This window comes from Myotis myotis, unplaced genomic scaffold (genome assembly GCF_014108235.1).
Source record: "Myotis myotis isolate mMyoMyo1 unplaced genomic scaffold, mMyoMyo1.p scaffold_m19_p_9, whole genome shotgun sequence".
NCBI lineage: Eukaryota > Metazoa > Chordata > Mammalia > Chiroptera > Vespertilionidae > Myotis > Myotis myotis.
The window spans coordinates 52,236,751-52,263,814 of NW_023416401.1; the positions used below are offsets into that span (position 1 = coordinate 52,236,751).

A 27,064-nucleotide genomic window follows, 5' to 3' on the forward strand; every position below is an offset into this window, starting at 1 on the left:
CCCCCTGCCGCGAGCCTCTGCTTTCCAGAATCCAAGATGGCGGGATCCAGGCAAAGGGGTCCTCAGGCCAGAGTTCGGCCACTCTTCTGCGCCCTGCTACTGTCGCTTAGTCACTTCGTCCGGGGTGACGGCGTGGGAGGCTACCCCGGGTCCGCCGGTGCCGCGGGCACCCCCGCCGCGCTGCCACATCGCCGTTTCGAGTACAAATACAGCTTCAAGGGGCCGCACCTGGTGCAGAGCGACGGGACCGTGCCTTTCTGGGCCCACGCGGGGAGTAAGCCGGGGCCGAGGGCGGGGGGCCGGGTCCCTCCTCGCCTGGCGCCTCCTTCGCTTCGCCTCCTTTCAGCTGCACACCTCGTGCACGGTGAAAGGGACCCTAGGCAGCCCCTCCTGCAGGTCGGCTCTGGGCCCCTAGGTCCCTCCACCTGCCCCCCAGCTCCCCCCGTCTGTCTACCCCCCGCCTTCCGCCTCCGCCGGTCTTCTCCTTGATCTCGTCGGTTCTTTCCGTTTGTTCTGAGAGGCTTTTGTTACTTACCTTCCTAAGCAGTCACTTACACTCGCTTCTGGGCATCACGTTTCACCCCGACGCCACGTCCCCCGGGGAAACGTCGGGCATCCCACCCCTGGCGGTGCCACCCTGAGACCTCATCACCAGCCCCTCCGCCTCCTTTCCCGCTTCTCCGCCCTCCCCTGCTTCTGTTGCTTTTTTAAAATCTGGTGTTAACAATGGTTAATGCTCCAGTTTGTGCCCGATGCCCCCTGACGGCTCCAGAGACGATACATTTTGGTTTTATGGTAACTTTTTACGTTTTTATGTGGGGACATTCTGGCACCCTGTTGGAGCGAGACCTTGAGGTTGCCACTCTCAGTGACTTGGTGTGGCCTTTGATCTCTCCTTTAAGGCTTTGTATTAGGTCATTATGTAACTGAATAGGCACACATGTCCCTTGATTTAGTAGACCAAGGGACATACTTTTTTTATATTGTTTCAGAACTCGATTCTAATCATTATTATGGCTATAGCTTTTTTAAAAAAAGTTTTTTGGAAAAATCAAAGTGACCTGCGCTCCATGTTGTTTGATTCACTGTGTTTGGCTCTGTGAGTAGATGAGAGCTGGCCTTGCTGGGCATTTGCATGTGTGAAAGAAACGAATCTGTGCTTTAGTGCTGATGTGTCACTGCTGACTAAGGAATCAGCCACAGCACTTGACATGCTGCCTGTGGCCATTTGAATTCTGTCTTTATATGTAGTTAAGTCATTTATGTAAGGTTTGTATGCATCATTTTAGGCTGTCCAATATTTGGAACAAAATGTTACATTTCTAGAAAGTGATTATTAACTAGGAAGCACACTTCTCGGAAGGGCCCTTTTCACTGAAATCAATGTATAATTAAAAGGTATAAATTTCAATTTAACATAATGACAAGTTATTAAGTATTTGAAGTAGAGTGCAATTATTTTGTTACTCAGAAGGCATAAATTATGTGCCCATTCATCAAGGGTATGTTCCTGGGCATTGGTTATCAAGGTAACGTTCTTAATACACTAAGATGATTCCGATGTACCAGACACAAGTTTTGGAGTTTTTTTGTTTTTTCTTTATGGAATGATGATGAATTTGTCAGTAGTGGTGATGAATTTGTTCACCCTTTTCACTTCTGCATCCTTCCATTGCCTGCTGGCTCTTCCCTCATGCTTATGCCACATAATCAGCTAATTAGCAATGTTAATCAGCTACTCACAGTAGTTGCCTTACCTTTCTTTACAGAGCCTATACCCAACTAAATTCACTGCAGAAATGTCAGATAATGTATCGGGGTGAATTAAAGTTGTATGGCTAGACTGAATTTGAAATAAAGGGATTAGTATACCTAGTATTAGCCATGACACCTCTATCTGTTGACGCTGGGAATCGCTGCTATAGGTATCCTTTGCTTTCATTATTACTGTGATTTTTATAGTTTCACTGTTTTCTTTACTCCATTGATTATATTTTACCTTTTCATTTTGCTCTGAGATTTATTTAAAACAATTTTGGAAAAAAAAAAAACATTTTAAATTTAGTTTAAACCTGGCTCTTTACTCATCCCCAAATTAGGACCAAATTTTTGGTGTTTCTTCGCCTTAACTCTAATGACCTTTTGTACTGTCAGTACACATCCATGGGTCCATAAGGGCAAAAAATGATAACAATTTATAACCCCTTATAAAGAGCTCTCAGGGCTCTGTCACCTTCGTTCCGATTTAATCCTTAGTAAGCATGGCAGGTGTTGTCTATTTTATAAATGCAAAAACTGATGTTCAGAAAGGTTGTTTCTTGAAAAAGGTTGCCTAGCTAGTGTCAGACTAGAACTCTTTCTAGGATGCCTGCCTCCATCCCTTAAATGTTTGAAAGTGATGGTGACAAACAGTGGCTGGTGTTACTAAAGAATCTCAACTTGTCAGTCCTTTCTACACTGACAAAGAGACGGTACAGTTATTTCCCAGCATGGATGTCAGAACTGGTTAATATCTGAGAGGGTGTGCTAGAATTGTTAAAAATTAGGCCTGATAGTTGCTTTAATAATGATTTAGTCCAGTAATAGGAAGAGCTACATTTATTGAGATATACCTCTGAGGTTCTTGGGAAACTTGCCTATGATAAACAGCTAGTAAGTGGTGGAGCTAGGACTTGAACCTAGCTTGGAAATGGGAACCACCATTTTGGGGACCTCTTCTCTCTGAGAATTGCTGATGCTGAAGCATTATTTACTGACTTGAAATTCAGTTGACCCCCTCCCTAGGAGAATGTATATATGCACAAAATTTTGCATATAGCTTTTGGGGGTTTTATGGAAGTGGTTGAGCCCAACCCCTTCATTTTACAGGTGAACATATGGTGAGCCCAAGAGGGTAAGAGAATTATTTGCTCAAAGTCATTTAGCTGAAATGAGACTAGGAATAAGTCTCTTCATTCCTAGTGGTATGTTCTTTTCACGCTGTTTGAGCTTTCTAACATTTGTAAACTGATAGAATACATCGCAGTTTTTAAAAGAATTTGAAAATAATATAAGAATCAAATTTTTGGTTTGACTTTAGCCAAAATTTCCTCCCTCCTGCCCCTTGCATTTTTAGTGTATGGTTACAGCTTTAATTTTTTTTTTTCCAGAGATAGTTCACTACTCAAAAGATAAGAAGAGCTGTGTTAGAAAGCCCTAAAATTTTAAAGTTAAAACTGTCAACATGAAATTTTTTCCTAACAAAATTATTGTACAGCTTACTAAGTTAAAATTAGATCTCTATAAGTATATGTAACAGTTTGGTGATGACTCATTGAGTTTTACCTAATTATAACTTAAAGTTTTTCTTCCCTGATTTTTGTTCTAGATGCCATTCCAAGTTCAGATCAAATTCGAATAGCACCATCCTTAAAAAGCCAAAGAGGATCAGTGTGGACAAAGACAAAAGCAGCCTTTGAGAACTGGGAAATCGAGGTTACATTTCGAGTGACTGGAAGAGGTCGAATTGGAGCTGATGGCCTGGTATGATCATTTCTTTAACTTAGAAAATGTATATAAATGCATATACCACCAGCCTCTAAATGTTCCCTATTATATATTTACAGGCAGTTTGGTATACAGAAAATCAAGGCTTGGAGGGTCCTGTATTTGGATCAGCTGATATGTGGAATGGTGTCGGAATATTCTTCGATTCTTTTGACAATGATGGAAAGGTATATTTGTTGTCAGGACTGTTAACCCACTTTATTATATCTGCTCATAGTTAAGCTGTGAGAAATACAACTTATTTAATACTTTTGTAGGCTTAATAGTAGAGAACTGCTCAAAGTATGATGATTAGTCTTTATGTAGCTGGGAATTTATACATTTAAAGCTATGTGTTCCTGATTTGTCATGCTTCAACTTGAGATCATAATGGAGCCCTAACTGATAATTTTGCAATGCCCCCCTCCCTAACACCCTGTATGTCACAGTGATTTTGATGGATAAGCATGAGTCATTTAGATGTAGGCAGTGAAACCATTAGTGTTTAGAGTCAACTAAACATTGTTTAAAATGTTTTTCGTTGATTTCAGGGAGAGGGAGACAGAGATAGAAACATCAGTGACCATAGAGAATCATCAGTTGGCTGCCTCCTTCACACCCCCTAATGGAGACTGAACCCAAAACCCAGGCATGTGCCCTGACCGGGAATTGAACCATGACCTCTGGTTCATGGGTCAGTGCTCAACCACTGAGCCACACCATCTGTGCTATAGTTTGTTTTTTATGAAAATACCCATGTTCATTACTACTACTAGCTCATAAGTTTATATCTCTTCCTGTATTTTTTTCTCTTCCTGTATTTTTTTCTCTTCCTGTATTAATCACTCTTTTTGATCAACCAGTTTCTCTGATCTCTCCTAAAACAATTAAGAACAAAATATACTTACGAATTGGGAACATTAACTTGTGTTTGAGCAGCCTTAAAATTGATTATCTTCATTTCAGCTGGTTGTTTCTCTACTGGAGTCATTATTAGCAATTTAAGAGAGAACTTTAATAAATCCTTGAATGCTGAAGCCATGTTAGTCCTCCTGTTTTAGCTTCCACAAATCCCACACTTGTCCCATATCCACGGTGTGTCCTCAAATACATGTTGGGTTGATTATTCAAAGAGAAAACACGTCATCAGTCTTTATTGGGGTGTTAAGTGACACTTTTTGAATGATTGTAAGAGTTTACTAATTTTTTTCTAAATTATGTAGAAATTTCTTATATTATTTTAAAAACTTCAGTTCTAGAATATTAGAGATGTAAGAAACCTTATAACACATCCAGAATGATCTGGAATTCTTTGGCTAAGGGCTTTAAAACATATTCTCTTTTATTTTTAGAAAAATAATCCTGCTATAGTAATTGTAGGCAACAATGGACAAATCCATTATGACCATCAAAAGTAAGTATGTGTTTTTTACATTATTCCTGATTTCAGCTTCTTTTTGGAAACCTAATAAAATATATTATTTCAAATATGAACATTTTCCAGATGAAATAAGATTGTTCTTTTTCTTGAGATTTATTTTATAACTTGGTGGAAAGGTCTTATTTTAATTTGGTTCTTTGTTGTTGTTATTAAACCTCATCCCAGGATATTTTTTCCATTTTTAGAGAGAGTGGAAGGAAGGGAGAGAGAGAGAAGCAGTCATTGATTTGTTGTTCCACTTATTCATGCATTCATTGGTTGGTCTTGTACGTGCTCTAACCAGGGATCAAACCCCCAACCTTGATGTATCAGGATGATGTAGGCCAATGGTGGGGAACCTTTTTGCTGGCAAGGGCCTTTTGGATATTTGTAACATCATTCGAGGGCCATACAAAATTAGCAACTTAAAAATTAGCCTGCTGTATTATTGGTCAAACATTTACTTAATTCACCCCTAATGCCTTGGCAGGGCCAGACCAAATGATTTTGTGGGCCGAATGTCCCCCTCCTCTGCTGTAAGCCAACTAGAGCTATTTGGCCAGGGCTATATGATACTTTTAAAAGTTAATGAAATGTTCTTGGCTCTCAGTGATGCCATTTATCATGTTTATTTGTTTTTATTAAAAGAGATGTTTGATCTTTCGAAAATAAGGTTTGGAACCTTGACTAACCTGACGACTAAGAAATTTATGCCACCTTCTTCCATCTTAGAATTGGTATATTTTAAGATTCTTGGGGGGTACAAAGCTTCTATGTATTTAGTGTATTTGTAATGTGTGGGAATTAGTTACCTACATTTTTTAATTCTACATGTTTGTTGTGGGAGGAATTACCTTCTAGACAGTCAATAAAACTTGAAGAAAATTTATTCATCCACATTCCAGTTTACTGTTTCCTACCTTAGTGATTTTTTTTAGTCTGGTAGATACCTGTGGAACTATTTATAATTTTTAAATATATATTTTTATTGATTTCAGAGAGGAAGGGAGAGGGAGAGAGAGATAGAAACATCAATGATGAGAGAGAATCATTGACTGCCTCCTGTACGCCCCCAATGGAGATAGATCAAACTCAGAACTCAGGCATGTGCCCTCACCAGAATCGAATCCTGATCTCCAGGGTCATAGGTTGACGCTCAACCATTGAGCCACACTGGTAGGGCCTGTGGAGATATTTAAATAAAGGTGCCAGACCTTCTTGTGATTCTGATTCTGCACTAGGGTGAAGAACTTCACCCCAATCTCACATCGAAGAGTAGTGTCTCTTTGCCCTCACTATCAGCACATGCTAATAGTGGCTCCTCATGTTACCCAAAGACTTTATCTTAACTTGATACTATTTTAATCTTTCTAGATATGAATCATTTTAAATATTGAAAAGCTTATGTTTCTTTTTTTTTTCCTTTCCCTCATATTATAGTGATGGTGCTAATCAAGCTTTAGCAAGTTGCCAGAGGGATTTTCGTAATAAACCCTATCCTGTCCGGGCAAAGATTATATATTACCAGAAAACATTGACAGTAAGTATCATGTGTTTAGTGATAATCAAATGAACAGTATTCTTTTTTTTTATTATTATTATTAGTTAAGGTATTACAAATGTGTCCTCATCCCCCCCATTAACCCCCAACCTACCCCTCCCCACCTCCGCCCCGCACACTCATGCTCCCATCCCCCTGTTGTCCATGTCCAAATGAACAGTATTCTTATATGACTTTTAATTTTCAATCTTTGATATAAATTAAATGCATTTAAATTTGAGTATTGTTCGTGTTTCTCATTAATATGAGAAAACAGAAGTGGTTTGAAAGCTTGATGTAAGTGGTCATGTGTTGTAAAACCTGGCCTCTAGGTTTTTATTTAGTCAGTAAATATTTAAGCATCCTATTATGTGCCACACATTATATGCATATCCAAGCCATCAGGATACAAATATAAGTAAGGCAAAGATCATTTTCTCCAAAGAGCTTATAGTCTAATGCAGGAGACACTTGTGTGCATTACTATGCTGTGTGGTGAATGCTACAACACAGATACCCCTTAAAGCAGCGGTCGCAACAGGTGGTCCGAGGACCACTTGTGGTCCGTGAGGTCCGAAAGGTTGGCGACCGCTGATTTAAGGAAACCCTTGGATCAGCGGTCACCAACTGGTGGTCCACGGACCATTGGTGATCCGTGAGGTCTGAAAGGTTGGTGACCGCTGCCTTAATGGATCAAGAGTGTAGCTTATACAAGTTCTTCAGGTCTTGTGTTATTTATATCATAAGGAGCAGTTTAAAGCAAACCTGCCTTGTTGACATGCTTGGTTTAAAGAGTTTTAAGAAGGAAAGTGAAATAATTAGATTTGCAATTTAGGAAGAAGACTTAGGCAGCAGTGTTCTTATTGTGGTATTTGTGAAAGGAGCAAAAGATACAATCATTTAGACTCACTGACTTTTAAGGGGCCATGCCCTGTAGTTGATACTTTACATGCAGTTTCTCATTCTTTCTAACAGCCCTATGGGATGGGCATCGCCAGTTACATGGGGAAGTTGAATATGGGAGGTTTTAAGAAATTCGGACAGTGTCATACCAAATAAGTAGCAGAACTGATTTGAACGCAGCAGCCTCTTAACTGTAAGACTGTGCGTGTGGTCTGAATTAAGAAGAGTGATTAGGAGGTAGAGACTATAGCACTTAGTACTAGTTTGCTTGGGGTGGAAGGGTGAATGCAGTTGTGGAGTCAGAGATAGTTCCTGAATTTGTACCAAAGTAGTACCATTAACTAGCCAAGAGTGGCCATTTGTTTCTGTTTGAGGGGGAGTAGGAAGGCCTAATTTTGCAAAGTTCTGTCAGTGGTGGTAAAGATTAGGTCACCCAGGGAAAATGTTACAATATTCTGTCCAAATCTTTTGGCAAGATGCTTGTCAATATGAAAGGTCAAGTTCTATATAATGCTGCCCTAACTGGTTTGGCTCAGTGGATAGCTCATCGGCCTGCGGACTAAAGGGTCCCGGGTTCGATTCCAGTAGGGGGCGTGCAGGAGGCAACCGATCAGTGATTCCCATCATTGATGTTTCTATCTCTCTGCCTCTCCCTTCCTCTCTGAAATCAATAAAATATATATATATATATTATAAAGTTCTATATACTGCTTCCACTCTTAACCTCAGTGACCCTTATTTGGATGGGACTGGTGATGGCGTTGCTGGAGCCCAAGGGTTTTGAGAAGGCTGACTACTGCTTGATTGGGGTCATGAGAAGAGTACTCATGTGTCAGGTTGATTCCTGTGCTTAGAATCCTAGGATTCTTTTAAGACATCTTGTGTAATTACTTCAAAAACAGTGTCTTTTTAGTGTTTTCATTTTCCACCATTTTTGTCAGTATGACTTCTGTCACTTCTGTTTTTCTGCTAACCAAATGATAGTCCATTTACCTTCCTAATTTAATGAAGAGCTCACTATTTGCTAATAAGGTAATCTATTTCATTTTCAACTAGCTATGGTAAAAGTTGTAAATTCAACCTATTCTTTTTAGCTCTCTCCCTGGGGTTTCAGAACAAGTCTGATCTCCCTTTTGTGTGAACCATTCAAAGAAATCGTGGTTCCCTACCAATTCTTGAAAAAAGGTGAACCATATTCTATTTTAGAAAGATTTTCATGGGAAATTATCACATTTGTCTCTGTAAGCCTTTGGCACATCGTAGGGCAAAAGTAAAATAATTACCAAAAATAAGTGAGGTTTTTTAGTAGACAGGGATTACCCTTTATAATAGTGAGAGAAAGCTGATAGCTTTTTGACTGTTGGTTATTAGACCAAATATAAAGATCAACTAATATTAGACATAAATTGACTACTTGAAATCCCTTTTACAATGTCTGTTGTAAAAGCTGTAGCTACTGTATGTCTCTCTAGGTAATGATCAATAATGGCTTCACACCAGATAAAAATGATTATGAATTTTGTGCCAAAGTGGAAAATATGATTATCCCTGCACAAGGACATTTTGGAATATCTGCTGCAACTGGAGGTCTTGCAGGTAAATCTTGCCATCTTTAACATTAAAAGTTTGTGAATTGAGTTTTGTTGGGAATAGTATATTTTAGAGATGTGTAGACTTGTTTACTTTTAACCTTTAAGACTAGGTGTAAGCTTCCCATAGCCAACAGGGCCAGTCTTTTGGTCTCTTGGGACTGCTTATTCTATACTTAGATTCTGCAGGAATACAGTTGGCTGGGGCTACATATACTGATGTGAGAGCATCGGTGCGGGTGCCGTTTCATAGTGAAGGAGACATTTAAAGTTGAAGCTATAAAGGTTAATTTCCAAATGTTTTAGGATACTGCCAGGTGTCACTACACATTTACATGAATTTGGTATCCTGAGGAAATATTATTGAGGACTAAATGTTAAACAAGATATATTTACTTTTTTTTCCATGTGTGATCATAAATGAACTTATCATTTGACATTAATACCATCTGGTTTATATGGTACATTATACAATATTTTTATTATTTTCAAATATATAAATTTTTCCTTACAGCAACACAGGGAGGGAGAGAAAGACGATAGATTTTTACCTGATTTTAGATGAGTTTGCCAAATCTTGAATTAAAGGACTTTCTAAAGATCACATGGCCAGTAACAGTCAGATCCAGGCAGGACTTGGTTTGGATTCTGACTCCTCTGAGTCCAGGGCTCTATTTCATTGCATGACTGCTCCTAAAGTTACCTAACCTACATTGTACTATTACAGTTTTCTCTTTAATCTGGCTGCATATCTAGATCTCCATAATAGTGGCAGAAAGCTTCAAAATTGTTGCACAGTTGGAATTAATTGCTCTTGCTTTGTGGATGTGACTAGCCAGGATTGGCATTTTAGTTCAATCTTAGGAGGTTTGATCTGCTAGGTCCCTGTTTTCAGCTTAAAATTAATTATATTTTTATATAAAATAAAATTGTTAATATCTGTTGTGTGAGGGAAACAATTATGCATGCTGTTTTAGAGGAATCATATTATCTAAATTGTGATGCTTTGAGAGTAAAAGGAGATGCTCTTAGTAATGTCAGGACAACAGGGATAAATCAGGATACTCCCCATAAACCAGGAAGCAGTGTCAGGTTTATAACTAGAAAGTAAAGCACGAAGTGGTAAGTGCTATAAGACAGGTAGGCAGAGACAGACAGGTACAGGAAATATGTGTAGGACAGGATTTTGTCTTACTTGGCCGGGACATATAGTCCATGAAGGTTTATGGGAAAATATGGTAGGATGTTGGTGCCAGGGTTAGGAGTATGGGCTTGATTTGACCCTACATTTGTTTGTTCATTCCCCTATCAGACATCTATTAAACATCTGTTTTATTTTAAACACTGCTAAATGTTCTAGTTTAGGATTGAAGAGAATGAATTTCACTTATTTCTAATGTAAATCTTTCTGATGAATTTTTGTCTAAGCTCACAGCACCATTGCATTTACCAAATTAGAGCTAATTTTTATTTCCCTTACTGATTATTTTTTAAAGCAATTAACTATCTACAGATTTACAAGCATAAAAATAACCTATTATGGAACTTTTTCCAATTTTTTTTTAATTTATAGATGACCATGATGTCCTTTCTTTTCTGACTTTCCAATTGACTGAGCCTGGGAAAGAGCCAGTAAGTATAAACAGGTTTTCAAAAAATTTATTTTCAGGTTAAACCTAGATAGACAGCCAGATTAAAGAGAAAATTGTAATCTGAAAACTTGGGGAGACTGACTTAGGTTTGCCTCTTGTTTCTGCCAATTACTGCCATCTCACCTTCTGCGAGTTACTTTGCGTTTCTTCACTGGTAAACTGAGGTGTTTGTATTAGCTATCTCAGGACATCTGTAAGCACTAAATAAAGCAATGTACTTCTGGCAAGCTCTCGATGAATGGGATTGGCTTAGTATTTTTGGTTGGAATTATTAGTAGAACATTTTCATGTTAACCTTTCAACTAGTGGTGGAGTAGTTACAATGAGAAAAGGACATATATTGAGGTTTATTTTCTTAATTTTTTTTTAATGATTTGTTCTTTAAACTCCAAAAAAGCCTACACCAGATAAAGAAATTTCAGAAAAAGAAAAAGAAAAATATCAGGAGGAATTTGAGCACTTTCAACAAGAACTGGATAAAAAAAAAGAAGAATTTCAGAAGGGCCACCCTGACCTTCAAGGGCAACCTGGTGAGTTGGAGTGAAGCTGTCCTCAGGACTGCAGCATTGGTGGTGGCCCGTGTGTGTCCCGAACACTTGCATTCATCTCATCCTCTCTTATCTGGCACCTACCAAGTCATTTCTGGAAATAATCTATGAGCAAATCTTCAGTCTTTAAAGGGGTTGGAGATTGATGCTTTCACCAGTCACTGGTGTAGTGTAGTGGGCGGAAAGGACTCCAGCGGTGCCATCGATAAGCAGTGACCCAGTGCAGTGAGGATAGAGGCATTGTTTTTACTGCTGTGTCCCCTAAACCTAAAAAGCAACCATGCTGACCAAGTAGTTGAAACTCAATAAATATTTGTTGAAGGAAATTGGCTAAAGTTGATTTCTTGCCTTTTAGTGGCACACAATTACCTTATTTATACAGAGGTAATACTTGAAAACTGAACTATTGGGAGAGTAGTGTGAAATGATTATCTAGCTCTCCTCTCCTTACTACGCAACAGAATTCTGGACTTTAAAGGTTGAAAATTTTAAAATACTTGTCTAAGCCACTGTAATTAAGAACCTAAGTATGCTATATAACAAAAATAAGACATAACAAGGCCAAATAGAGTGACTTTATTTTATTTGCTAACTTTTGCTATCTGAATTGTTCCCCTTCAGCACAATTGAACTGTTTGTAGTATGTGATTCTTAAGTGACCAACAGTACGATTCACACTTAAATTAAAAATAAGATATAAATTTTACTCTTTTCTCGGATTTGTTTTAAGTATCACGTGTTTAGGGAGCATATCTTGAAGCTTATTTTAACGTGTGGATGAAACTATTTTCAGTATGGTCAGGTGTAAAAGGAAAATCAGGTCTTCTTTCCTCCATTTCTTAATCTTTTATGCTAATAAAATGCACAAATTTTAAGAGTATAGTTTGATGAATTTTGACAAGATGTGAATACCCATTTCACCATCACCAGATCAGTACACAGAATATCACCCAGAAAGTTCATGTCTCTTTCAAGTCAAACCCCCTCCATAGAGGTAACCACTATTCTGATTTTATTAACATAAATTAGTTCTGCCCATTCTTATAAATAGAATCTCACAGTACATTTGAAAGAAAAAATGATTTTTAGGTGAAAAAAGTCAGACTGAATTTACAATAAATGTTCAACCACCAGACATGACAAAAACAAACAGTAATTTAATCATGATGGAAATTATCTGCGTATTCACTATTGGGGAGATTATACCATTATACCATCATGTTGGTGATGTTCTAATTTTAATATATATTGATACTTGGTCACTTACCGTATCTTGAAAACTACGTGTGCATAAGTGATTCTTAAGTGATTAGTAACAAATTACTAATTTTAATTTGTAATTTCCATTTTAGCAGATGAAATATTTGAGAGTGTAGGAGATCGTGAGCTGAGACAAGTCTTTGAAGGACAGAATCGTATTCATCTTGAAATCAAGCAGTTGAACCGACAATTAGATATGATTCTTGATGAACAGAGAAAATACGTCTCTTCCTTGACAGAGGAGATCTCTAAAAGAGGAGCAGGAATCCCAGGACATCATGGACAGGTGAGCTTTGAAATACGCAGATATGCCCTAGCTAGTTGGCCTGATGGAGAAGAGGTAGAAAAGAAAGGCTACTGTGCTCTATGTTCCCATAGAATGTGGATTATTGAGCTGGCGGCTCATTTTGTTTTTCCTCCAGATCTCTCAGCAAGAACTGGATACCATTGTGAACACTCAGCATGAGATTCTGCGACACGTAAATGAAATGAAGTAAGTATACAACAGTAATGTCTTAGTGTTAGGTGCTATTTTTATCCTAAATTTGACTATTCTAAATATTCAGGCACATTATTGTTTAAGGTTCCTGCATGAGGGTAAGAATCACATTCTAGATTCATTTTATAAGTACTAAAGTTAATGTAAAATACAGGAACTTTTGACATTTAAAAACTACAAACACATCTAAATTTTTTAATTGTTCTAAGCTAGATAAGGAAAAAATGCTATAGCATCTTTAAAAAAATTGGTTTGTCCTAGTTACTTGACACAAGGCAGACATAGTCATACATAAAAAAAATATGGGTAGTACACTGAGTGGCCAGATTATTATGACCACCGCATCAGTACTTCATTGACACTTCCAAAAATACTGAATATTGAAAACTTCCTAAGCAAATACTCTCAAGGTTTTATTATTATTATTATTTGCATAACTAATTCACTTCATTGTACTGATGGGGTAGTCATAATAATCTGGCCACTCAGTGTATATAACAACCTTTTGGAAAATACTAGGGCAGTAAGCATGCATACCATTGTAGGACTGAAGTACGAGCATACCTGATGCAAGAACTTACACTGGAATGAAAGAATTTTGAAGGAAATATGCTATGTGTGACTACCTCTTTTTTATTCCATCTTGTATCCTAAGAGAGACTGGACAAAGAGTTGGAGCAGATAAGAGATACTGTGTCCTTATTACAATGAATGATAAGTTTCTAAAAAGGATCCACTTATACAAATAATTAACAGCTTTCAATTTCAGGAGCAGAGAAACAGCCAAAATGTCATGTTTCATAAGCTAATACTTTAGAGCACTGCCCCAACCAGTACAACCCTTGACAGACAAGAATGTCAAGATGAGTTCTTTAGGATTAGAAAATTAAACAGGATTAGGTTGAATAGAAGGTGAAACTATCAAATACCTAGACATTAAAGACAACCCAACTTTAACAGCAAATTTGTATTTCTTTCAGTTGTACTGTTTAGCATTTAAAAAAATCTTCAAGTTGTAAATGCAAGATTAAAATATATATGATGCTGAATGAATAGTTAAATACTTTTAGAAATAGACTGATTCATGTAAAATTTTTTTAAATCTTTATTTCTAGCTAATTTTAGACTTCAGAAGTTTCAAAAATAGTACAGTTTCCATATATCCCCCACCCATCTTCCCCTGATGTTAACATCTTAGATAAACGTAGTACAATGATCTGAACCAAGAAACTAACATTGGTACAGTACTATTAACTAATGATGATATTCAGATTTCACCAGTTTTTCACTAATGCCTTTTTCTGTTCCAGGATCTCAAATGGCATTTAGTTATTTTTGTTTAGACTTCTGCAGTCTGAAATAATTCATTTTTGTCTTTCATGACCATACAAATTCCAAGAGCATTGATCAGTTATTTGGTTTATTGTTCTTCAGTTTGGGTTTATTGGTATTTACTCATGATTGGATAGAGGTTCTGCATTTTTTTACAAGAATACAACAGTGTATTATGTTCATGATATCCGAAGGTCTTATCACTGGTAATGTTGGCTGTGATCACTTGCTTATGATGGTTTCTTCCCAGTTTCTCTTCATTAAAGTTACCTTTCCCTTGGTGGTTAATAAATATTGTAGGAAAGATACTTTGAGACCATAAATATCCTGTTTCACTTTAAACTTTTGCTCATTGATTTTAGTGTCATTGATGTCTTGCCTGAAACAAGTATGTGGTATTTACCAAATGCTGATTTTTCTATTTCCATCATTTCTTCTGCATTTATTTATTGGAATTCTGTATGGACTAGCTATTCCTCCTCCCCCATTTATTTATTTAATCAATTATTTATATCAATATGTACTCATGAATATTTATTCTTTTTTTTTTTAATTTTTTTTTAATTTTTTTTAATTAAATCTTTATTGTTCAGATTATTACATTTGTTCCTCTTTTTTTCCCCCCCATAACTCCCCTCCTCCCATTTCCCGCCCCACCCTCCGCCCTCACTCCCCACCCACTGTCCTCATCCATAGGTGCACGATTTTTGTCCAGTCTCTTCCCGCATCTCCCACACCCCTTTCCCCCCCAGGAATAGTCAGTCCATTCCCTTTCTATGTCCCTGATTCTATTATAATCAACAGTTCATTCTGTTCATCAGATTATTTATTCACTTGATTCTTAGATTCACTTGTTGATAGATGCATATTTGTTGTTCATAATTTGTATCTTTACCTTTTTCTTCCTCTTCCTCTTCCTCTTCCTCTTCTTAAAGGATACCTTTCAGCATTTCATATAATCCTGGTTTGGTGGTGATGAACTCCTTTAGCTTTTCCTTATCTGTGAAGCTCTTTATCTGACCTTCAATTCTGAATGATAGCTTTGCTGGATAAAGTAATCTTGGTTGTAGGTTCTTGGTATTCATCACTTTGAATATTTCTTGCCACTCCCTTCTGGCCTGCAAAGTTTCTGTTGAGAAATCAGCTGACAGTCGTATGGGTATTCCCTTGTAGGTAACTGAGTTTCTTTCTCTTGCTGTTTTTAAGATTCTCTCTTTATCTTTTGCTCTTGGCATTTTAATGATGATGTGTCTTGGTGTGGTCCTCTTTGGATTCCTTTTGTTTGGGGTTCTCCGCGCTTCTTGGACCTGTAAGTCCATTTCTTTCACCAGGTGGGGGAAGTTTTCTGTCATTATTTCTTCAAATAGGTTTTCAATATCTTGCTCTCTCTCATCTTCTGGCACCCCTATAATTCTGATGTTGGTACGCTTGAAGCTGTCCCAGAGGCTCCTTACACTATCCTCGCATTTTTGGATTCTTTTTTCATTTTGCTTTTCCGGTTGGGTGTTTTTTGCTTCCTCGCATTTCAAATCATTGACTTGATTCTTGCGCTCCTCTGGTCTGCTGTCGGGAGTCTGTATAATATTCGTTATTTCAGTCCGTGTATGCTTAATTTCTAGTTGGTTCCCCAATATAAGATCGAGGGTCTTATTAGTTTTCTTGTAGATCTCATTAAGTTTATCGGCGGCTTCTAAACAGTTCTTGAGAGACCTTAAAAGTGTGGTTCTGAACTCTATATCTTCCATTGACAATTTTGTCCTGTTTCTTTGTCTCCGCATTTTGTTATGCTTCCTTGGTGCACCCCCTAGTGGTCTTTGTTCGCAGTCTTATAGTTAAATCTTGATTGTTGTAGCTAATTCCAGGGAGGGTTTGACCTCCAGGCCAAGTGGCTATGAGAATCAGCTGTGTCAGCAGTGAGAGAACTTCTGTCCTCTAGGGAGGTGCTAATCTGGCGTTTGCCTGAGGCTATCCGGCAAATGCCTGTGTGCAGGGCTTGGGCGGGGCGGGTCGCACAGGATCAACAGGGTGGGCCGGAGAGAGCAGTTATGGCGGCTCTCAGTCCTGTCCCCAGGGGCTCTGCCTCTCTGAGTCCCAGCACCCGCTGCAAAGCTCAGAGAGAAAGCTGCACTCGCTCTGACCGAAGCCAGACAGTCCCGCTTCTCCCGTTTGAGTCTGGGTCCCTAAAGACTCGCCCGGATCTGGAGCTCAGAGTCTGCGACTCCCTCCCGATTGAAAACGCCAACCGCGCCCTCCGCCGCCAGCCTGCTCTGCGCACTCCGCACCTCAGAATTTGACTTCAGCACTGCGCCTCCTCTGAGTGTCCGTATGCGTTTCTCTTTCCTCCTAGTTGTAGGACTTCCACTCAGCCAGCGTTCCTGTGGTTCTGGGTGATGTCCCTTCCATTTTTTGGTTTCACTTTTGAAGTAGTTGTTCAAAGCAGCAAACTCCAGCGTTAACCTATGCCGCCATCTTGGTTCTCCTTGAATATTTATTCTAAGGGTTATAATCCAACACCATCATTATTTATTTTGTTATTCAAATTGTCCCAGCTCTGGTCATTAGAAGCCTCTCCATGTTGTCTTTTGTGTTCTTTCAACAAGCCCCCATCATTTTTTATGCATCTCTTTACTTTCTGACACCACACTCTGTTTCAGGCACATCTTGTATTTTCTCTGCTCCAGCTCTTTAATCGACCACTTCTCCATTGACACCTGGTTCCTTTTATTGGAGAAAGGTATTTTTAGAAACCAAGATCTGGGCACTAGGTGTACTCATTACTACTGGGATGCCATTGATGCTAGGCCCTCTCAGGGAGTAGGTGAACATATACTAATCCACACATGTACACATTTCTCTATCTTTGTATCCATCAATCAACATTTATATTAAAAAACCATGGGATTATGTGAATACTTAGGATTCTAGTTGTACTGGACTGGACTAGAATGAATAGTACAGGGTTGATTTTAGCCTTTCTCCTTTTCCTATTTGAACATTCTTTCTCCAACAGGGAAAAATTTGATTCTTAGTATCTATAATATATTTACTTAATTGATTTAATTTTAGTGTGCACGTAAGTGGTTTCAAATTAACACAGATCTGTGTGAGAAACACATTTACTGATGGATTTATATGAAGTTTCTTTTGCCTCTAGCCTTATAATAGCTAGTGTAATTCTCTTCTTCCCCACTCTCTTCAGTATGTTTATGATATCCTATATAATAAAGAGCCAATATGCAAATCGTCCAAACAGCGAATGACCAGTTGCTATGACACGCACTGACCACGAGGGGGCAGACGCTCAATGCAGGAGCTGCTCCCTGGTGGTCAGTGCACTCCCACAGGGGGAGCTGAGCTCAAGGCTGGCGAGTGCAGTTGTGGTGGCAGTCGGACATCCCCATGGCAGTCAGACATCCCCCAAGGGCTCCTGGACTGCGAGAGGGAGCAGGCCAGGCTGAGGGACCCCCTCCTTCCCTCCGCCCCTGAAATTCGTGCACTGGGCCTCTAGTTTGTTTATAATACAGATAGGCTTTTTGTTAGTGGTTGTATTGCTCCTACATCTGGTTGATTTTAATTGTTTATATTTGGGGTATATGAATGGTAAATGAATACTATGGTTCTAAGAGCCAAAAAGATATATATTCATTGACGTATCATTCCCTCTTCATCACTACTACCCCTTCCTCATTCTTCCCTTCTTTTCAGCCCTTTCACACCCACCCTTGTTGGTGACCCATCCAATTAATTTCTTGTTTGCTCTTCCTGTACTTCTTCTGCACACGTGTGTTTTCTTAGGTTTTCTTTCTTATGTGGATGGTAGCACACTCTAGATATTCTTTTAGTGCTTTGCTTACCTTACTGAACAGTAATGCTCAGAACATCTTAAGATTCAGTTAGTGCTTAGTAAATCCTAGCCATCTGTTCGTATTGTCCATGAAAGCACTTACTTAGGGTAGTTAACAGTCCTTGTAAACTTCCACTTAGTGAGACCAAATGTCATATATACAATAAGTTAGTGTAAAAACTGAACTCAAATTTCTGAATTTGTCCTGTAGAGCTTTTTCTTCAGAATTAAGTTTTAGGAAAAAAAAGAGATAGAAAATATCTGCCTTTTATGTTCAATGTGGTTTGTGTCTTTATGGATTTTCATTTTTTTAGGGAATCAAAGAATTATAGTTTTAGCAGAAACATGGAGTTCAATCCCCTTCAGTAAACAAAAAGAGAAGACAAAAAGGCCCTGAATGATAAAAGATCACAATATGAAAATAGAGTCTGAATTAATTCTCATTATCTCTTCATTTTTAAATGCTATTTCTACCATATAAAGCCTTATGGAAATTTTCAACGGTATTATCCACTTTCAACAGTTATTAATAACCTGATGTTGTCAGCCCAAGCCATTCATGATAAAATACCTTATCAACTAGTCTAAGTTTTAGTAGCTGGTGATGGCCCTCACCTGAATCCATCATTTCATCAGAGGTTGAGGAAGGGTGACATTCCCATTCTAAAATTTCCTGTCCATTTAAAAAGAAGAATTTCCCCCATCACTTGTTATCCTAAGCTAGTTCCGGAAAGGCGGAATAAATACTTGATTCTTTCTCCTTACCATTTTTTCAGGATAATGAGTCAGTTCCCTGGCAATCTCCAAGATTAAGTGATGAGGTAGTGAGGGTTGATGATTTTTTTTTTCAACTCATGGATTTTAACATATTTTGCTGTTTTGAGACACTAGCCTTTGTAACTAATGTTCAAATTGTCCTATCTTTGGCCACTAGTGCCCCCTTGAAGTTAGCTTCCGTGTCCTTTCAGCACAGCCCCAGTGGTCTTTGGTAGCTTCCTTCTTTTCCAGTGTAAGTCTTTTCAGGTTTCTCTTGTACATTTCTGGAAAGAGAAATGGCAAGTCATTTTTCTTTGGAGCCCTGGCAATGTTGTTTATAGGCAGCCAAGTGCTTATTGTTAGTGGATTGTCATTGCTGCTAGGCCTTTTCAGTGGACAGAGTTACAAATGTTTTTTGAGCTTTGCCATTTGTATGTGGTAGCTTGTGTCCTTTGTTAATTGGTTATATACTTTAAATGTTGAATTGAAGGTATTAAGTGCTCTTTTTGGTGAGTAGACAGCATTTAGCATTTCATGTTTACCTCATTTATTGTGTACCTATTGCATTCTAGCTACTGTGCTAGACTTTTCACAACATGTTCACATATTCTGGATTGCTCTTAATTATCCTCTTCTGTACCTTCAGCCTATCCCTGTAATATAATACTTAAGCTGCTTAGCAATCTTTCTTCACTCTTGATCATCACATCTCATTCAAGATACTCACCACTCTCCTCAAGCCCTATGACCTGAAGCTCTCAGTGGTCGTCTTGATCTTGCATCTGAATAGTGGAATCACATTTTACATGGAGATTATATGCTGAAGTCAGTGTGTGTAAGGTGAAATGTTGTATAAAGCCAGAATTACCCTTCAAAAAGATGACACATTGAAGACTACCACACCATTGTTCAATATGCTAATCAACCAATTTTTCCTTCATATTTGAAACTGATGCCTCTTCAGTTGCATTCTAGTTGAGGCAGTAGATTTGTATATCGGGGCTATCTGATAGAATTGCAAGGGGAAATAGACATCTGACTTAGGGGTCCCAGGACCATCCCTAGGTTCTATGATTTGCTAGAAGTACACAGAACTCAGAAAAGCTGCTATACTCACAGTTCTGTTTTATAAAAACAAAAGGATAGAATAAAATCAAAGGAAAAAGGTAAGTAGGGTGAAGTTGGAGAAACTAGATACAAGCTTTCAGTTATTCCCGTCCCCAGTGGAGTCCCATGCACAGTGCTTGTTCCCCTCAGGAGTGACCTGTGACATGTTCAGTGAGGAAGCTCGCCCGAGCCTTGGGGTCTGGAATTTGTATTAGATGTCACTTAGGCATGAAGCACCCATGTGGCTGACCTTAACTACTCAATCTGCAGTCCCCCTAGAGGTCAAACTCATATAGCACCTAAGGCTCCAGGCAAATCACATCCTTAGCATAAACTCTGTGGTGGGGTCCAAGGCCCCAGGTAGACAAAAACACTCTTATCATGAAGGATATTCCAGGGGCTTAGAGGTTACCTCCCAGGGGCTGGTCAAGGGCCAGTCCTGAAAACCTTTGGAGTGTGCAGGGTTAATTCTTTACTGCCCAACATTAAACATCTAGGAAGATTTGAATTCATTATGTTAAATAATACCCATTTATAATACTGGTTTTAACACAAATTATTTAGTGTTATTCTCTATGTGATTTGATGACCTTTAGTAAAAGATAAAGGCATAATGTTAAGTTACAGTTTTATAAATTATTTTCCAATGTTGAAAATAATTCTTATGTTCTCTTTCTGTTTTTTTATTATCTGAAATATTGAACTTGGAAGTGTATCTAATCATTTGAAAATCTGTGATGGAAAAAAGTCACCTTTCCAGTGATTCCATTATCTAAAGGGATTTTCTATTCCAGGAATTCCATGAGTGACACCGTCAGGCTAGTCAGCAACATCCAGCATCCTGGGTCTGCAGGGGGCGTTTATGAGGCCACCCAGCACTTCAATGACATCAAAGAGCACCTTCACGTAGTGAAGCGGGACATAGAGTCCCTAGTGCTGCGGAATGCGGTGAGCTCTCTTCTTTCTAGCTTCATAATGACCAGCCTTCTTTAGGAAAGGAAGAACACATGTTCTGTTACATTCTACTGAAGCTATTTTAACTTTTTAGTTAATATTCTTTTATAATACAGGGGTGGGCAAAAGTAGTTTTACCATTGTGAGTACTCAAAACAGTTTATTCTTGTTATTTATTTATTTATTTATTTATTGTATTCATTATTATTATTATTATTATTATTATTATTAACCTACCCCCCCCCCATATTAGGTAGAATTTTTCCATATGTCTGTAAGTTCTACATCATGCTTCCATTGTGTATTGAATAGAATTTTTTAAAATTGATTGCTATTCCAATTAGTGAAACTATCATAATCTCGGACTTTTTTTTAGATTCTTTTCTGTAAGTTCTCTTTTTAAAAAGTTCTTGTTTTCAGTAATGATATCTCTCAACAACTTTGAAAAGATAAATGTCTCTCTTGACAAACTCTTATGTTAGACAGACAGACTGTGCCAGGTAACCCGGATTTCTCTTTCGAGTGTTAAGGAAGTACAGATCTAAAGCTGATAGCAGTTTTCTCTAAGCAAGATTCTTCTTTTTTTCAGCTACTTTTCCTGTCTTGTTTCATTTTTAAACCTTTTTTGTTTGTTTTTGTTTTTGTTTATTAGGTACTTTTTATAGTGTAAGCCCCCTACATTTTTGGAGATTGGCAATAAATATTAAAAATAGCTAACATTTTTTTGAAATGTCAGATGCATAAGAGACAATGTTGAAGACAGATCCCTAGTACTTTTTTTTTCTTTCTTAATTATTGGCTTTAAAAGCCCTTATAAAATTCACAAATGCTGGTAGCATTTGCCTCTTCCCCTTCAGTTTTCCAAATGTGGCTTAGTAGTTTTCATATTGATCGCTACCTCTCATCCTAAGCATTATTAACTATTTCCTTAATTTTGTTTGAGATTATTTTCCCCCCACTTGAGCCTTTGTTGAAAGGACCAAGTTGACGCTGTGGGTATTATATATATGTACTGAAGAACTTGTCCCATATGTGTAAGCATATTGAAAACAAATAATCTTAGAAGCCATTCTGTCTACATACCTTGAGGGAATCTTTGTCTCTGATATTCAAGTATCTCCTTATAATAGAAGGAATACTCATGGAAATAGGAAAAGAAACATTCTTCCTTTTTTATTTTATTAATTTTACAGGGGGTGGGGAGGGGAGAGAAACATGGATCTATCTTTCCACTGATTTATGCACTCATTGGTTGCTTTTTGTGTATGCCCCTGACTGGGAATCAACCCTGCAACCTTGGCATATTGGGTCAGTGCTCTGAACAACTGAGCTACCTGGCCAGGATGGGAAAAAACATTTTTCAAAATACTAACTAGTAATGTCACATGCTTGAGAACTGCAAAAAGCCATTAGATTTGTCAGCAATTCATTGGAAGAGTAGCCATGTGATTGTCTGAACCAGAGCACTTTGAGAGTGGTGCTGAATGCTCTCAAGTGTTCTAGTTCAGACAGTTACATGGTTACCCTGTTGAAGGTGATGCTATTAAGAATTCCTCCAGTACAGCAAGCGACAGCTGGGAGTGCCTGGTCTGTGACCTTCAAGGACACTAAAATTATTGTCACATGATGAACATGGGAGATGGCAGTGAGTTAGTGACTGGACCGTGAAAGGTGTAGGCCATCCAGTGTCAACTACTCTTTCAGAAAGTTTGGTGGTGAAAGTTAAGGGATGGGACATATTTATAGGATGAATAATTGAAAATACTTGAGTTTACACAGTAGACCATGAGTTTTATAAAGATTTCACATTTCTTGTTCTAAAATACTAACTTGACTAATTATAATAGAGAGTTCTTTGCCTTATAGCCATCAAATGAAAGACCAAAATGCCCAGAACTGCCACCATTTCCATCATGTTTATCTACGGTTCACTTCGTTATATTCGTAGTGGTACAATCGGTGCTATTCATTGGTTATATCATGTATAGGTAAGTCTCTAAAATTGGACCCAACATTTTTGTGTTTAATTTGAAATAATGAAGTTTTTCATGTTCATATACTAGAACTTTCAATACCTTTAAATTAGGTTTATACAAAACAAATATTTCTAGTCTATTTCAGTTCACCTGGGAATGCATGTACAGAATGTATACTTAATGTATTTTATACATCAAAAGATATTGTATATTTTAATTTTAAGCAGTCCTATTTCTTTCCAAAGTAAAGTGTATAGAAATTTTTTGTTTTTTCTTTCTCTTTCCTTAGGACTCAGCAAGAAGCAGCTGCCAAAAAATTCTTTTGACCACCATTTTCATATGTGTACATCATGTATGTATGTACAAAATGTCTTTTTGAGGGACTGTATTTAAATTGCTTCATAGGCTAAATTATTAAATTTTGTATAAAATAACTTTAAACACTGATTTGCAGTAAGAATGAACCGCAAAGACAGCCACGTGTAAATTTGTGCATAGTACATAAAATCTATTTAAATTTCTCTGAATTTCTGTCCAGTAGAATATAGCTGAACAGAATATTGATAAATAAGAGGAAAAGTAATAGAAAATGGGACAACCCCCAGATATGAAAGATACCCCCAAGTCTCAGATGTTGGAGGTTTCTTTATTTAATATAAACACACTTCCCACCTGCCCCCCCCCAAAAAAATATGAGGTCTAAGAGCTCCTCATCATGATTATTTTGTAACAGTCTTTTTTAAATGTCAGAATTTTCTCCTCTAAGACCCAGTCCCCACAATCCTGTAATCTAATACTACTCCCTCTGAAATCAAAGAATATGTTGTCTGAGAGCATTAAGATCTGGATAATAGTCTGCATAATGATTATTGAAATATTTTTCCCTCTGATTATCAATTATATATTTCACCTTTAAAGGAAATTTTTTGGGGAAATTAAGAGCTGCTCTTTGCCTTAAAAAAAAAATTAGGTGAATGCATTCCTCTGATAATAGTTTTTATGGGTATTTTGCCTGGTAATGTGTTCATTTCATCATCACTCATATGCTTGAATGTCTTCATTCTAACAGTGTCAGTTCAGTATCATGAAAACGTTTGCATTTGTATTTGTGATTTGAGGAACTTCTCCCCTTCTATGCAGCTTGTAAATTCAGCTCAGGTTGCATGTTCGGAGGATATTTTAGTTCACAAAACCCACGTGACGTCCTAGTTTACATTACTTCATACAGCGTGGTGTTGCCGACTCTGCATGCTTGTGTAAGTCAAGGAGGCTGGGTAGGAGCAGTGTTAAGATTTTTGAAGGCAAAATTTGAGAAATAGAGTTAATACTTCTGATTCCCTTCTTTTAGTGCCATAACTGAGGATATTGTGAAGTACTTGTTAGTAAGCCCGACCTTGAAATGTCAGAATGGAAGGAGTTGATGTAGACTTTGTACAGAATCCTGGGCATTATTGAAACAGTCTGTCAATGACATTTTAAAATGCACTTAAAAAGAAAAAGACTAAAACAAAATAAAATGCACTTCATTTTGTTTTCACAGCTGATGTAGACTTATTTTTGCTGGCTTCCAAATACCTTTATCTCTTTTAGCTAAAGTGGTTATCTTTCATTTGTTGTAGAATCCAAAATAATATTGTTTTGTAAAGTAGTGCTATTTAATTCTTCCCAGCCTTCATAAGTTTATTCTGAAATGTCATTTACAGATTGAGCTGACTACTTAAAATCTATACAGAGACTCTGAAGAACTCTACATGTTAGCAGTACCTAACTTGAGCTACATATGCAAACAGTTCTAACATTGCTTTTTATGTTAGCATTTCTCCTAGAACACTGAACGAGAATATTCTAATGATTACTGACTCAGTTCAGTCATTTCAATGTAGAAAATGCTTCCATAGTGCTTTTCCTGGTACTGTTAACATTTTGAATTCATGTTTGAAAGACATCATCACAGAATTTACTCTTATTTCATTAAAAAAAATTAATACTTTCAGAAGAGTATTTAAGTTTGTAGACTATGTACTGGGAAATCCTCTTGAGATAGAAGGCTTCCAAATATTCAGTATTACAAATCCGTGGTCACACGTGCCTGGACTTAGTGAGGAATACCAATCTATGCAGTGTATATTTTCAGCCTGAAATTCCAGAGGAGTCATTCTGACCATCCTAATAGAAACAAAGACAGCTGTTATGAAAGATCACGAGCATGACTCTTTTCTACTTAGTAATTTAATTTGCTCAAAATTACTTGGCAAACAGTTTGCACAGGTGTTGATCATATTAATTGAAATTTGTTTTATTTTCCTCAAAACAATTGACTTGAGCTCATTTCTGAAGAAAAATGTATTTGCTCTGTGGAAAAATCAGTCACTGCCAGGATTCTTTCATTTCTGTACTGTTTTTGTATAATTGAATTTGTTAACTTGTCTCACACCAGCAAGTATTTTACAGGTGCCTTGGATTAAAACAAAATTGATTTTTAAATTATACTGTAAATCATGCTTACGATGCCACTTTAAAAAAGAAATGCAATTGCATAATGGTTGACACCCTTACTTAATGTGCCTATTTGTGTTCTAATTGTTTAGATGTTTTATGCAGCTGGAAACTTTCCTGTGAAACCACAAACAATAAACCGTTTTTTTGTTACGTACTAAAGGGATATCAGTGTTTCTCACAGTGTTGTCCATGGACCTTCCGGTCCTGGAGTGCTTGTTAAGTATGCAGATCCCAGGGCTTCATCCAAACCCAAACTCAGGGGTTGGCTTCAGAATCTGTTTTCAACAGGTGCCTCAGGTGATCCTGAGCACACTAACTTTGAGAACCACTAAGAAGGGGAGTGGAGGAAAATGAGTATTGTTTTGTTGGCTTAAAGCTGAGCTGAGCACATGATGTAACTTTTGTTGTCAATTATATTAGCAACGTGCACTGAGTCTTTTATACTCACAGTTTACTTAACGCTCTTTTTACTGAAACTCTTGGTTTAGTAGCAGCTACAAACTAAACCCAGATTGTTGCCTGTAGCTCTTCATACTTTAGTTGATGGCTTTTAAACTTAAAAATCATTTTCAGATCATGGTCAGGCCATGAAAACTCCCATCTTCATGTCTGCCTGCTAAAGCTTTTTGCGTTCCTGATTGCGATTTTTGTGACATTTTGTCTCAGACAATTGTACTTTTTGATAACTTGGGGAAAACAGAAACTACTTGAATAAGGGATTGCCAGGTCCGCTGCATCTCAGAGACGCGGTGTCTGTGACAACATGACAGTTGTGAATATTCAGATGTGATATCTTTTCCTGCCGTGTGCTTTTCACAGGGAGATCATGAACAAGTGATTATATTAGGGATTATTTTATTTATACGATCTAATGTGAAATCACCACTTGCAACTTTTTAGATCTATATGTTGCCTGTTTAATATATTTCTTTAAAAGTTTAAAAGAATTTTCTACCCACTGTTAATTTTAATTGGATAACATTTTGTCAAGTGTTTTTTTTTCTTTCTGATTGTTATTGATGCTAGCTGGAATTCAAGAAATGACATTGACCTTATTCAAATAAAGAAATATTTTAGTAAATTTACTTTTTCCTTCATTGTTCTCCAGTAATTGGTAGGTATTTATTTTCCAAATAGGCCCTGATTTGTGATAGTATTTCATTTATGACACACTGTGTGCTCAGCCCTGGGTGGCGTACCACCTGCGGAATCAACACATGGGAGCATAAGAAGAGAGGTAGAGCCCTAACTGGTTTGGCTCAGTGAATAGAGCATCGGCCTGCAGACTGAAGGGTCCCAGATTCGATTCCGGTCAAGGGCATATACCTTGGTTGCGGGCACATCCCCAGAAGGAGGTGTGCAGGAGGCAGCTGATCAGTACTTCTAACTCTCTATCCCTCTCCCTTCCTCTCTGTAAAAAATCAACAAAATATATTTTTAAAAATAAAAAAAGAAAAAAGGTAGAAATGGTCATGGATAAATGCTAACCCTGCTGATAATGAAAAATATAAATTAATTAAAATAATGTATTTGATGTTTTTACTCTTAATAATCAAATACTAGTAAAAGTATAATTAATCTGGAATCTTAGTCATTCATTATTAATGGCAGTAAAAAAATCTTTTAATCTTTTTAGCAAGTACCATTTAACCAAGTAATT

The 27,064-nt window shown here is 37.6% G+C and overlaps 1 protein-coding gene across 2 annotated transcripts; it reads left to right on the plus strand.

Annotated features, from left to right (window-relative positions):
- Positions 1–26,489, plus strand: LMAN1 (lectin, mannose binding 1). Of its 2 annotated transcripts, none has more exons than XM_036322404.1 (13): positions 1–274; positions 3,368–3,522; positions 3,606–3,713; positions 4,878–4,939; positions 6,386–6,485; positions 8,861–8,984; positions 10,551–10,609; positions 11,027–11,159; positions 12,533–12,723; positions 12,860–12,930; positions 20,770–20,923; positions 22,796–22,917; positions 23,195–26,489. In XM_036322404.1, exons 1-13 carry the CDS (start codon positions 37–39, stop codon positions 23,229–23,231), a joined length of 1,554 nt encoding a protein of 517 aa, XP_036178297.1. In that variant the 5' UTR covers positions 1–36; the 3' UTR covers positions 23,232–26,489. The 2 variants fall into 2 exon arrangements, with proteins under 2 accessions (XP_036178297.1, XP_036178296.1); XM_036322403.1 differs by having other exon boundaries at positions 2–274; positions 12,530–12,723.
- Positions 26,490–27,064: the final 575 nt, after the last annotated feature.